Raw genomic sequence first — 12875 nt, 5'->3', positions numbered from 1 at the left:
GTCAAGGGAGGCGTTTATCTCATGCTAGATGATTTTCATGTCTGCTTGTGTGGAAATTGACAAGTTGATGTTTCACAACAAAGTCCTCTTTATGGTCTAGCAATGTTTGCATGTAGCCCTACTACCCTTCTCCTGTGCATTTTCAGGCAGTAAATATTCTAGGGCTCAGGACTGATCCTACACCCGCCTTAACACCAGATAAAAGCTATGTCAAAATCCGGAGTTTCCACATCCACGTATTAAATAAGCTCCTCCAATGCTTGATCACACACACAATGCACAAACGTCAGTCAATTAAAAATGGAACAGCTGAAGAAAAGTGACCAACTACCATCTGGCCCAGGCTCAGCTTGACCTGCATTGGCTCCCACTTCCGTAACTGGTGAAACATAAATCTCTACGCCTAGCGCGTAGGGCTGTGTATGAAACACAGCCTTCTTTTCTAGAAGGTAAATGCCTACTCTACAATCCCGGTTGGGCCGTTCGTTCCACTGTCACCATGCATCTAGCTGTTTCATCTACAAGAACAGCTTTCATTGGAGGCAAGTCAATTTCCGTTCAGGTTGCTCAAATATGGAACACCATCTGTGGATCTATAACTACAAACTGATCACATAGTTGAGAAGAGCCTTAAAAATGGGGTTACATCTATATTAAGCTATAGGCCAGTAGCACTTGTTCTTTTAAACAGCATTGCCAAGATCCTTGGTGTGTGCTTGCTCTCAATAATATTAACGAAAAATATCATTGCACCAGACGCAATATTAGATTCATGTTGGGATACAGCCCATGTATGGTTTCTTCCTTTCTGGCTGTCCAAGGTACATCCTTAGTAAAAACTAAGAGCATGATTTTAGAGTTTGGTGGGTTAATCCAACACAAACATGACGAATAGCCCATTAAACTTATTATAGGTGCATTATATGCTATGGCACCCTTCACAAGGCAGACGCTTGTGATAGATATTCCATTCAACTTAATATAGATATATTATATGCAATGGCACCCTTAATAAGGCAGACAGGATGTCCATCCCGTTTGTGAATAAGTAGCATTCTGAAAAAACCCTAGATTAGGCCCTAGGTGTCATCTCACTGGCTTGGAGAAGATCTCAGGTTGTTGATGACATTGGAGCAGCATCTGTTACTGGGTACTTTTCATTTCCAGGGCACCCATTTGTTTAAAGTTCACTGGATGGTGTTGTTGATAAGCAAATTCTATGGAATTCTATGGAAGTTGTTTGCACAGTTATCATTGTAGAGGTTTGTTGTTGCTCAGGGTGCGTCATCGTTATGTTCTGCATTTACTGATTTTATCTGATGGGTTACACAGGTGTTTATCTGGAGGTGCTGGTACAAATGTCTGAGGTGCTGGTACAAAGGTTCTGCATCTATTTCACATGGAAAAATCTTGTTTTTATTTTTACCTCTATTCGAGAAGCCACAGAGAAGACAGAGTCAAACAAACCTCCAAATTGTTCACCGTTTTTGCAAGAGCGGAGTTCATGAGAAGCGCTGAAACGTAAGATTTCATAGAATTAAACTTACAAAACATGAATTATGTAAACCGGGGTCCCTTATCGTCTCTAGTGACTTACACGTTCAGTCTTAGTTTCTAACCATGAATCCCCTTCCAGATATGGCTGGCTAGAAGCCAATAAAAATGCAGGATTCTGCTATTGCATAGCGGTGTGATTTACAGGCGAATATATACAGAATAAAGAGTAGCCTTGTACCCATATCTGAAAGCATGCGGTCTCTTAGCGAGCCTCCGTGCTTTGCATTTAAAATAGGTCTATGTAATAGTTGAATGTATTTATATTAAACCATGTAATACTAACATCTGTTGAATGCAGTTGGACTTTACTTTTTAGAATTAAATGTACAATATTTTTTTTTTTACAATCTGATAACGTTCAAGCTTACAAGTGTTCCTACTTCCTACATTGCAGAATTCCAACAGGCACTTACGCACTAGCTTCATAGAAAAGATTAAGGAGGAGCGCATCTCCAACACTGACACCAATAGATTTGGCCATCCCTTTCAATTCGTCGGCGTAGGGCTCACGAAGTAAGAGCTCCACTTCCAGGTCAGCAAGAGGACGAATTAGAACCTGGACCCATTTTGGCACCAGAGAGCTGGAAAGAAACAAAACAGTGCTTTGTTAGGGTTTGGTGTCGCACAAATGACATCTCAAACCATTGATGGTAAAACTAAGCCATCACAAGGGTTTTATGGAGGCATGGAGGCTTTTGCATGTACATATAAATACGATTGGACAATACTGTTGTAAACATGTCTAACTTGAATTTTAAAGATGACACCATTACATTAAATGAAATCTGCATACGCTGTATAGGAGTAGATAAAAGGTGAACCAGGCAGTTGGCTTTTCTACCCAAGGTATATCAAGATACCTCTTTAAGCAGTTTTTGAATCAGGAGTCTCCAAGGACACTTTGCAAATTATACTTGTCAAAACGACATGTTCCTTTTCTTTAAGAGTTCAATGTTTACCCGTTAATGCTTTTAAACACAGACACAGCCCAATAAAATAAACAGACATATCAGCTTTGCCAATTACTAATTATTAATAGCGGTGTGGCTACATGTGTTTTATTTTATCGTTACATTTATTGACACAACGTCAGCAAACTTAGGGCCGGATGTAGGAAGGCAAATACCGGTCGGTAATTACCGAATCATACCGATTCAGTAATTAAATCGGTAAAATGACCTACATCCCGATTGCCAGTTCTTAAATACCGAATCGGTATGATTCGGTATTTAAGAATCGGTAATCTGGGATTACCTACATCGGGTCCTTAATGTCTATGCCAGCTAGTGGTCTTTTCTCTTCTTGTTCCCCTTAACGCAGAGTCTTCATGGTTTGTCTCTCTGATTAGTGGCAGGTGAAAATTCAGGTGGACAAGCTGTCAATGATCCACTGGATTACTTGCTCCCACAGGGAAGGCATAAGTGACATCTCAAAGTAGAACAGTATGTGAAAATTAAATGCAAAACGTGCAGTCCTAATCTATTCCTTTTCTAAGGAATATATTACTGATGTATCCTCCGGCCAAGGCATCAATGCACCATGCTGGTTGTAGTACAGCTATTCTCTAACATGGCACATTTCTACCATCAAAAGGGATGCCACCATCAAGTACTACAAAGTAGCTTTTTAAACCAACCTTTTACAAAATATCGTTTTTCATGGATTGCCTTACAATAGGATTTCAGATTGGGAAGTTTACTATTTAGTTCTACATTTGTGACATGGATTCTGGAGCTTTCGCCCTTGCTTATATATTTAAATGTAGGAAAACATACTTAAAGATTTTACAGAAACCAAGCAGGAAAACCAAAGGGTCCAACAATAAGAAGTATATTTAAGAAATAGGACTGATAAACTGCATGCATCTCAAACACCTCTTCCTGTAGCACATTGGGAATCATTTTCTGCTACTCCAGTGCCTAATAGACAAGCTAGTTTGGCTACTGAGTGGCAAGTTTTGAAGACATCATTTTCTGTTCCAGTCACTGCCCCTGAAATGTTTGCAGTGTTATGACCGAGGCCACTAGTCTCAAAGGATATCTCTGTACTATAAATTTTTGATCGTTTTAAAAAAAGATGATAGAACTGCAGAGACTCCACAGTTGGGGCAGAGAACTATGCACATAAAAGATAGGACAGGTCTATCTTCCCACTCAAACATTGATCAAATGGTCAGTTAGAATGGAGTGGGAGACATTATCAAATGCACTGAAAGAACCAGCAGGATGAGGGCCACTCTGTAGCCAACATCCTGTTGCAAGAGAGTGCAGTTAAGGGAGGACACTTGTATCATTTTAGTACTGAAATGAGGCCTAAAGCCTCTTAGGTGACAATCAAGGCACTGTGCAGGTTCCAAATAAGATGAAAGTTGAGCAGTGGCAAATGACTCCAGCGTCTTTTGGAACATGGAGGGAGGAGAGATATGGTTGTATGTGAAGAGTACAATAGGGTCCCCTATATGTTTTTTAAAAGGGGAACTACTAATGGCTATTGCTAGCATAAAGACAAAGAGTCATGGGGAAAAGGTGTTGAAAAGGTGTGCAAGCTTGTGGCGATGAAGATGGGGGGGGGCAAGAGCTGGAGTATTTTAGCTGGGCATGAACCGAGAGGTGAACCAGAAGAAAACAAAGATTTTTATTGAGAATGACCTTCACTTCAAGCGAACTGAATTTAAGGAAGGTGGATTTGGTGAGCCTAGAATACGATGGGTGAGATATCAAACTAGCTTCAACAAGTTTCAACCTGGATAAAATTGATAATGTCTCAAACTTTGTCATGAAAAACATTTCAAAGATTATTACATAACCCTTGTGAAAGGGAAGAAGATTGTATACACATTTCAGAGAGCATAGGCTCTAACAATACTAAAAACTTTGAAATTGTTGGGGGCAATTTGAATATGGGTGGTATATATGTTAATACAAGAGATTTCAAGCACTTTCTTGTACTCACATAGGGGTTGACGATAAAAGGCTTTGCCCTGAGTGCATAGAGCAGCGCCATATCCGCTCCAATTGTTTACAGCACGGTTTAGTTGACATGGACGACCACAGAGCAGAAGGATGGAGACGTTTGCAAAGAAAGGACTTAAGTGTATGGATGACTGAATGGCAGTTGCAGTGGTAATCAATTCATTGAAAGCTTTAGAATGGATTTTAGGGTGTGCTTAGAGAGTAGGTGGGCCTTATTAGGAGATTCACCCATGGTGTCAGCTAAAAATAAAACGTGACCAGTCCCAGCAGAGCGGTTATTTATAGCTACATACAAGTGAGTGATGAACCCGGACAAGGCTCGTCACTCATGAAAAAAATTGCGGAGTGGTAAGATCAAGTGCGGGGGACATCATTGAGAATAGTGATAACATTGCACGGGCAAAAGTCAAAATACAGCCCTTGCAATGGTTGGAGACATTAATATATTGTATCAAATCTAGGTTTACAGCGGTGTCAAGATACAGCTTGACTTTGTTGTATGCGGAGTTGTCAATATGAAGACAAAAATTTCCTAACATGATAAAATCTTTGGTTTGAATAATGTAGAAAATTGGATTTGCACTTATTGACTGCCAAGTTTTGGACTTTCACTGTGAGTGAATCTCACCAACCGACAGTACATTCTGTAAAAATGGACTGACAGTGCTAACCGTCAGGATCCACCTTTTAAGATAAGCCAGCTGCTATGCAGTTATGGTAAGAGATTCTATTCTAGTTACACTCAAATTTTTACACTCAAATTTGTGAGCACACTTGTGTGTCCTGAGCATGTAAGTCTATAGTCTAGCTCAGTGTAGTATCTGTGCACAGCTAAGTTGGCACAGAATGGACCTTTTGGGAAATGGGGCTGACCTCATGTAGGCCAAATAAGGAGATTGGGCATTCGAGGTGTAGTCTGTAGTGCTAACTGTAACACTGTGTGCTCAGTGCATTATACATTATGGGCAAAATCTGCAACATCAAACTGTTTATCCGCATTAGGCTTACAGATACCAGTAAGGCATCAATTTTAGGGCAAACATGTATACCAAGTGCAAATAAACTGTCACTTTTATAATAACTGCACTCTTGAGGCACTTTCAGAATTTTTAGATTTCCCCGGCTGAGCTATAATAAAATGAAAGGACCTTGTCCCCACATTCTGGCAAGTTAATTACTCTGCTGGCAAATTGGAGGATTAAAGTCCTCCCCACACAATAGAGCTGTTAACAGTGCTTTGCCCAGTTTCAGGGAAAGGAAGGGGTGGGGAGCAATTATTCACGTGTTAACTCCTCACATTGCACCTGACATGGGTATGCCCAAGCACACATGAAAAAAGAGAGAGGCCAGAACTCTGGAGCTCAAAACAGGTGTGCCTCGCCTTTGAAGTTTTGGTGAGAAGGGATCAGGTAGCTGTGTTAGTTGAGAGGAGAGCAGCAGCTATCAGGAAAGGTCTTTAGATAGACCACTTGCAGCCACCATGTAAAAATGGCCCAGAATACTATGCAGAAGTGTCTGGGCACCAGTTAAGTGATGATGCATCACTCTCGGATTGGAAAGAGGTGCCCACAACCCAGAACTTTTCATCCCCACTTAAAAATACCTGCACAAGAACAAGACACATGAGAAGACATTGGACCTGGGGCTAAAATGCCAGAATAATGCCCAGCTAGACGGAGACGTCAGCTGACAAAACTAAGAGGATGGACTCAGGTACTGGTATCCAGGACTACAATGGGTCTCTCCAGAGCCATTTGCACTGGCATCCTCATGTCCCCTGAGGAATATTTGGAAGAAAGGACCTGCTTGGGGGCCCTGCAGGATTTTTCTTGGACTTCTGTGGAATGGCCCTTCACTCCGCCTACACACAGATGCCCTGCAAGTAGCCAGGAGGCTGTGGGACCTGGGGAGAGCAGCAGGGAGGGTGTTCTGCTTGTTGGCTGTCCAGGGGCTATGGAAGATGCCTCCCAAGCAGGAGGGTGCATCAGGATCCCAGGCAGAGGACATGCCTGGTAAGGGAGCAGCAAAATCAAAGTCCCCAACAACAAGTTACCTTTAGAGGCCAGGAGTTCTGAAGAGAATGATCATAGTGGCTGGAACTGCCTACCAGGAGTAAAAAGACACCAAAATCATATCAACAGTCCCTACAGAACTGGAGCAAACTGTATTTATTAGCTGGTCCCCCAAGAGGACCAGGCGGGAAAATGGACCTCATAGCACTTCGTTGCTGATCCTTGAAGTTCCCCCATGGACAACTAACCCCCTGGGGGTTGGCGTATCCTCATTTAATTAATTATTCATGGGAGGGAATATGCATGGGGCCCCCTCCCAGAGAACCTCTTTGACTCTGAGCACTCCCTTCTCTGAGTCTGATGCAGTCCTTTGGGTCCTGGAGGACCCCATTTCCTGGGACAAAGATGGCTGTGACCGCACTACCTGTGGTTATGTGTAATCCCGCTTTACGTGCCTGTGTTGCAGGTGAGAGCAGGGCACATACCACACAATGCCAGCTCCCACTGTGATACCTGAATAGTGCAGGCCATGTAGGGTGCCACGAGGGCAGTGGGAGAGAAGCCAAGATGTCAGAAAATGCTGGGTGCACTCATAAAAGTAAAATGTGGCACAATGCGCATATTAGATTTTTTTAAAGCACCATACATAGCAGTGAAACCACAATTTAAATATACACAAAGCTGGACAATTGGTCGCCCCAACAACTCTATGCAGAAGTTCAAAAATGTGCATATTGTCTTGTGGTGCTCCAGGTGGGGCAGGGGCCCCATCAAAGGCTTTAGTAAGTGTTTTGGCTGCAAGCACTACAAGAACCATCCCCCACCAAAAATAAAATCCCTAAGAAAGTCGCTCTGTCTCCTAGGGGGTTGCATTGTTATCCCTGTGAGACATTTGATTTTAAAGCACTTCTGGAGCGGATGATTTTGCACACAGGCTCTGGAGTGCCAACTGTTGGTTGGTTCTAAAACCGCAATTGCAGCACATTTAAAGCCAAAGAAAGACCCTGGCATACATGGAATTGTAATGAAGATCCTCTATTGCCAATGATGATGTTGACAGTTAATGCTAAATGTTTTGATTACTTTATTATAAGATTGCACCATCCCTATTGGTGGTATATTGGTTTATTATGCCATATTTCTACCTTTATCAATGTGGTGACACCATGCCAAAGCCAAGAGGTCTGCCTTTTTGATAATGGTTTTCCCTGTATCGTGTCTAGTATAGGTGCGGGTACTGTGGTAATAGGGCCACTCAAATGAAGGGGTCCTCTGATATTAAATAAAGGTGGAAATGCAGGGGAAAGGAAACATCTATAAATGCAAAAAAATCTCCACCCGTATTTAATAAAACAGCGCTAAAAGTCGCCAATAAATGGACTCCCAGATGGCTGGCCTAAGGACAGAAGCAGGCAATGATCATAAATTCAAAGTATATCAAAATGTATTTAGATTCAATTCATATACGTTCATGGAAAATTAATCGAAGGACAAAATAAGGTACATCCCCACAAACCATTCATTCAAACTCTCATACCAACAGACTCATAAACACACATTCACATTCGTCCTGATCCTCAGGGATCCTGTCATACTAGCAGTAATTGGACATATTATGGAAAAGTAGACCACAGTTGTCAAAGACAATCATTACAAACATCAGGTATCTTTCATGTGAGTAAGTCTCTTATGGATATACTAAAATATCATTCAATTGGTATTGCAAAGTCCAGCAAAATGGATGGAATAAAAAGTTTTTATATGGACCACCAAGAGTTTCTTTGTACAGTGCTGATGCGCGTTTCGGTGTATGACCTATTAAAGGTCTCACCTTCCTCAGGGGGGCTGTATCTGTAAAGAAGGTTGTGGGATGCACCGGAAATAAGTAAACATTAATAAAAAATACAGAATGAATTTATCATTAAACTCTGTATTCATATATCGTTTTAAACGGTTTTGGGCCATTATCCTTCTGCTCTGAGTCACACTAATGCTCAGTGGTAAGACATCTTATTAACTACTTTTGTAGACAATGATTCTTTAGTCATTCTTGTATTATGTTTTATTTTGTTACATCTATGCAGATTGTCTTTTATAGATACCTAGCATATGCCTTGGAGGACCTCCCCTTGCCTGGTTCTCCTCTTTTTGTGTCGATCAAAGCCATTGTTTATCAATGGCACTGTTCAGATCCAATGAGTTGTATGGTCCCTCAGCACCGTTGTTGTACCACATTTTATTTAACATTTACATTTAACCTTTGATTCACATTATCTGCCCTTTAGTCATGAGTGTGCATGTTATGTGCTGATGAGACATGGTTTCCTTTTAGAATTACCCACGTCCTCTAAAGAGATTCAGCATTTCCTCAAGTCGGACATTAGCAATCCAGTCTTGGATGAGCAGGAACATTCTCAAATTAAATGCTGTAAAACTGATATTCCCATCTGTAGCTCTGATTCCCTCTGGAATAATACGTTTATGAATTCCTCCATCTCTTGTCAGTGTTGTAAAAAACCTAGATTTCTAAACGAACAGTGGACTTTCTCTTCAGGCACAAGTAAGCTCCATAGTATCTGGTCGCTGTTACCAACTGAAACTTCTAAAGAAAAGCCTTAGAGTAATTCTGCATGAAAATCGAGCTGGGGTAGTGACAGGTTCTATTCTTTTCAGGCTTGAATATACTAAAGTCTGTCAATGGGTATTTTTACAAAGTTATTGGCCAAATTGTAAGTGATCCAGAAAGAAACAGCTGTCAGTCTGGCCCTTGGACTGGATAAGTTTGAACATGTGACCGAGGCAAGGTGTACATTTTATTGGTTAACAGTTAACTAAATCGATAGTCGTTAAAGCCCTGTATTTGGCGCATAGAGCACTACATCGTACAGTGGCCCTTGCTCTCATTACTCGTATCATCGAATACACCCATTCCCGTCTTCTCTTCAATTATCTTTTCAAGTCGGGCATCTGTCCTTATACAAGCCCACAGTTGAGGAAAATCCTTTGCAGTGCTAGCCAAATAAGCTTGAAATCACCTACTTTGTGCTCTATGATCTAATATTGACTACAGAGTCTTTCGCAAGAAACTTAAAACTCATCTCTTTGTTTACGTCTTCATATGAGAGGATCAGTTTCAACTGTTTTTAACTGAAGTACTCTTCATTGTTTGCCTTGTAAAAAACAAAATAAACTGTATTATAGCTTTCAACTGTTCCATCAACATTAAGAAACAAGGAAATCAACACATGACACACAGCCAATGTGCTTCTCCCTTACACAGATTGTTGGATAAGTAAAATCTTTTGAGTGGAGTCAAAACACAAAACACATTAAGAACTATCTACCTCATGGATCACAAGGTAGGTAGTACAGACAGAAAATAGCCCCTTCATTTCCCAACATCTTTTTGTCAGCCACGACTTTTCTAAGCCATTCAGAGACTCCAGGTGGGTCAGTATCCTGTCAATGTCCAGCGTATTTCGTTTCACCACCAAATACCCGATCATCAGCAATAATTTATCTCCTCGAAAACCATCCCAGTCTGTCTGATTTCCCATAGATGGCATACAAAGTGCACTCTCCCCCCTCCCCAATGCATGTATCAACAAGAGGCCCCCTTCCAACAATTAAACTCGGGAGTCTTGCTTGATTTTCTGCAGTGCGTATGTTTATTAAATAAATTCACAGGTCAATTACTTCATTGACCTCATTTCTTTATTTAAAGTCCAAATTACTTTTCACATCACAGCATTAAAAACTCACACTTATTTACATATATACTCTTTTACCGCCCATTCTCCAATGAGCATTTGGTTTAACTTCAGGGCTGCGCCAGCAGGCCACAACCCAGATAGCCTGCTCTCTTTACGTTAACCCCCTTCCGGTCAACAGAGCCGCAGGTGAATAATATGCCCCCACTTGGGCAACCAGCGGCTTCCAGGGTAGGGCTGGAGAAGCCAAGGCCACCAGCAGGTCAGCCTCAACTCTCCCGCCAGCCCGGAGTCCATGATGATTTCGAAAAACCTGTTCAGAGGTAAATACTGTCACTGGACAAGAAGTTCCCGTGTTATTCTTGTCCGGAACCCCGCCACAGGGCGAGGCGCTTACTGGCGGACTCAACCTCCCCCCCCGCGCTCGAGAGCTTCGGAGATGGCTCCTAGGATTGTTTCTATAAATATCTCGGTGCCCGCCTCTGAAAGGTGCACTCCATCCTCCGCATATAAGTCCGGCCTGGACGTTTGTATCAACTTGTGCCGAATAATTCTAATGCTGGATTTCTGCAAGATCTCTGCCACCGCCTGATTTAACCTCTTTACCGATCTATTCACTGCTTTCATGGGTGCGCCCCGCGACCATACCAGCCTCGGGATGACTTCAGACCAAATTAGTATAGCCTCAGGCAAAATATTTTTGACCGCTGCTAGGGTAGAAAACAAGAACTCTTTCACTCCTCTCCTTCCTGCCGGAATCATATCGTTGCCTCCACAGTGCAACACGAATACATCTGGATAAGGCATGCCCCTGGCCAAGGCCGCCTTTAAATCCTTTGGGACGTCGGCTAGGAGCTGCCCGCCTATCCCCACCCAATGATGATCACATCCATGCACCATGTGCACCCTTTTTTCGAGCGTCTCCTTGAAGATCACTCCCGCCCTGCGAATGAAGGAGTGGCCGCACCAACATATTTGGATTCTCTTAGGGGAGGTACCTACAGCAAACATTAAGAGACACGGTGAGACGGTCTTAAGCAGAGGGAGCGGAAAAGTAATGATACAGCTGTTAAACTAATTGCGGTCGTACATAACGTTCGTAACAAGCAGATTTCCAACGACCCAACCTCTTAATCGCCTGCTCGGGCAGCCCCAGGCCCGCAGCTGTTGTTGCTGCCCCGATACGAAAGGAATGGGATGTAAAATCGGACGGGTCAACCCCGATCTTCGCTAAGGTCATCTTAACCACCCTTGTAAACTGGAACCTAGTGAGGGGCAGACCATTCATGTGAAGCAGTACTCTATCATCGGCCCCTTGGGGCCTGGCTTGCATGAACTCTCTCATCAGGCTAACTGGACAGAAAGACTCACCCTCTACTCTACCCAATTGTATCCAAGTCCCTCTACCTAACGGGTCTGTTTTCGACCTTCGAACTCTGAGTCTCAGGACATCTACTGACTCTATTATGTCTGAACACCTTAGGCCTCCCTCACTACCTGTTTTTGATGCCGGGAGTAATTCTGAGATTCGAAGAGCTCCGCAAAAGGCTAACACATAGGCCACCCTAAATAATTGGGTCTCATATGGTGAAAAACAAACGAGCGGCAAGGTGTCCAAGATTTTTACCAACTTCCCTACATCTATAGGCCTTCTAGAGTCTTTCGCCCCAGGCGCCAAGCGCTCCCAACCCTTCACCGCTCTTCTTACTCTCTGGTCCTTCGTTGGGTCAGTGACTCCCTGCAACCCTGCATAGAAAGCCAGCGCTGATAGTTGCCTCTTCATACATGCCACCGATTTCCCTTTCTCTTTCTGTTGTACTATGAATCCTAACACGCTCTGCGGCATAAAAACATCTACTAGGCCCGCTCCCTTTAAGTATGACACATAACATTCCCAAGACTTTTGATACATACTCTTAGTCTTGGGGGCCACGGATGCTGCTATCAACTCGGAGGCAGTGGGGCACCAAGCTTCCATAACTCTGCTGGGAAAGCTGGCATTGTCGTCTCTGCTTGCGGCCAAAGTGCCCGGAATTCTGTCAACTTAAAACGAGACAATGCATCAGCCGCTTTATTCTCAACACCGGGAACATGCCTAGCAGTGAAATGGACATTGTGTCTCAGACATTTCAGAATTAATTCTTTTAAGAGACGAAGCACCCATGTGCAGGTTGCTCTCTGGTTATTGATCACCATCACTACTGACATGCTGTCTGACCAAAATACGATGTGCCTGTTTGAGAGCATATCCCCCCACAAATGCAACGCCACCACTATGGGGAACAACTCTAGGAAAGAAATGTTACGGGTCAGACCTCGTTCTACCCAGTCATCGGGCCAGTGCTGCATGCACCACATAGGGCCCAAAATTGCTCCAAAACCAATACTTCCTGCAGCATCAGTGAACAGTTCCAGATCTGCATTTGACGTGCTGGCAGACCGCCACAACACCGTGCCATTGAATTCCTGCAAGAAACACTTCCAAATCAGTAAGTCTTCTCTCACATCAGCCGATATCCTAACTCTGTGGTGCTTCGCACGCAGCCCAGACATTGCCCTTGCTATACTCCTGGAGAAAGCCCTGCCCATTGGTATGACCCGCAAGGCAAAGTTCAGTTGGCCCA

The 12875-nt window shown here is 43.0% G+C and overlaps 1 protein-coding gene across 2 annotated transcripts in view; it reads right to left on the bottom strand.

Moving 5' to 3' along the window:
- NAAA (N-acylethanolamine acid amidase) overlaps positions 1-12875 on the bottom strand; it is a 393144-nt gene that overhangs the window by 320355 nt on the left and 59914 nt on the right. For both annotated transcript variants that reach the window (XM_086961778.1, XM_086961779.1), the window contains exon 2: positions 1971-2138. In XM_086961778.1, the coding sequence (XP_086817904.1) occupies positions 1971-2138 (168 nt within the window). The remainder of the gene's footprint in view (positions 1-1970; positions 2139-12875) is intronic.

This window comes from Lissotriton vulgaris, chromosome 3_1 (genome assembly GCF_964263255.1).
Source record: "Lissotriton vulgaris chromosome 3_1, aLisVul1.2, whole genome shotgun sequence".
In the NCBI taxonomy this organism is placed as follows: Eukaryota; Metazoa; Chordata; class Amphibia; order Caudata; family Salamandridae; genus Lissotriton; species Lissotriton vulgaris.
This window is presented reverse-complemented; position numbering and strand designations above follow the sequence as displayed.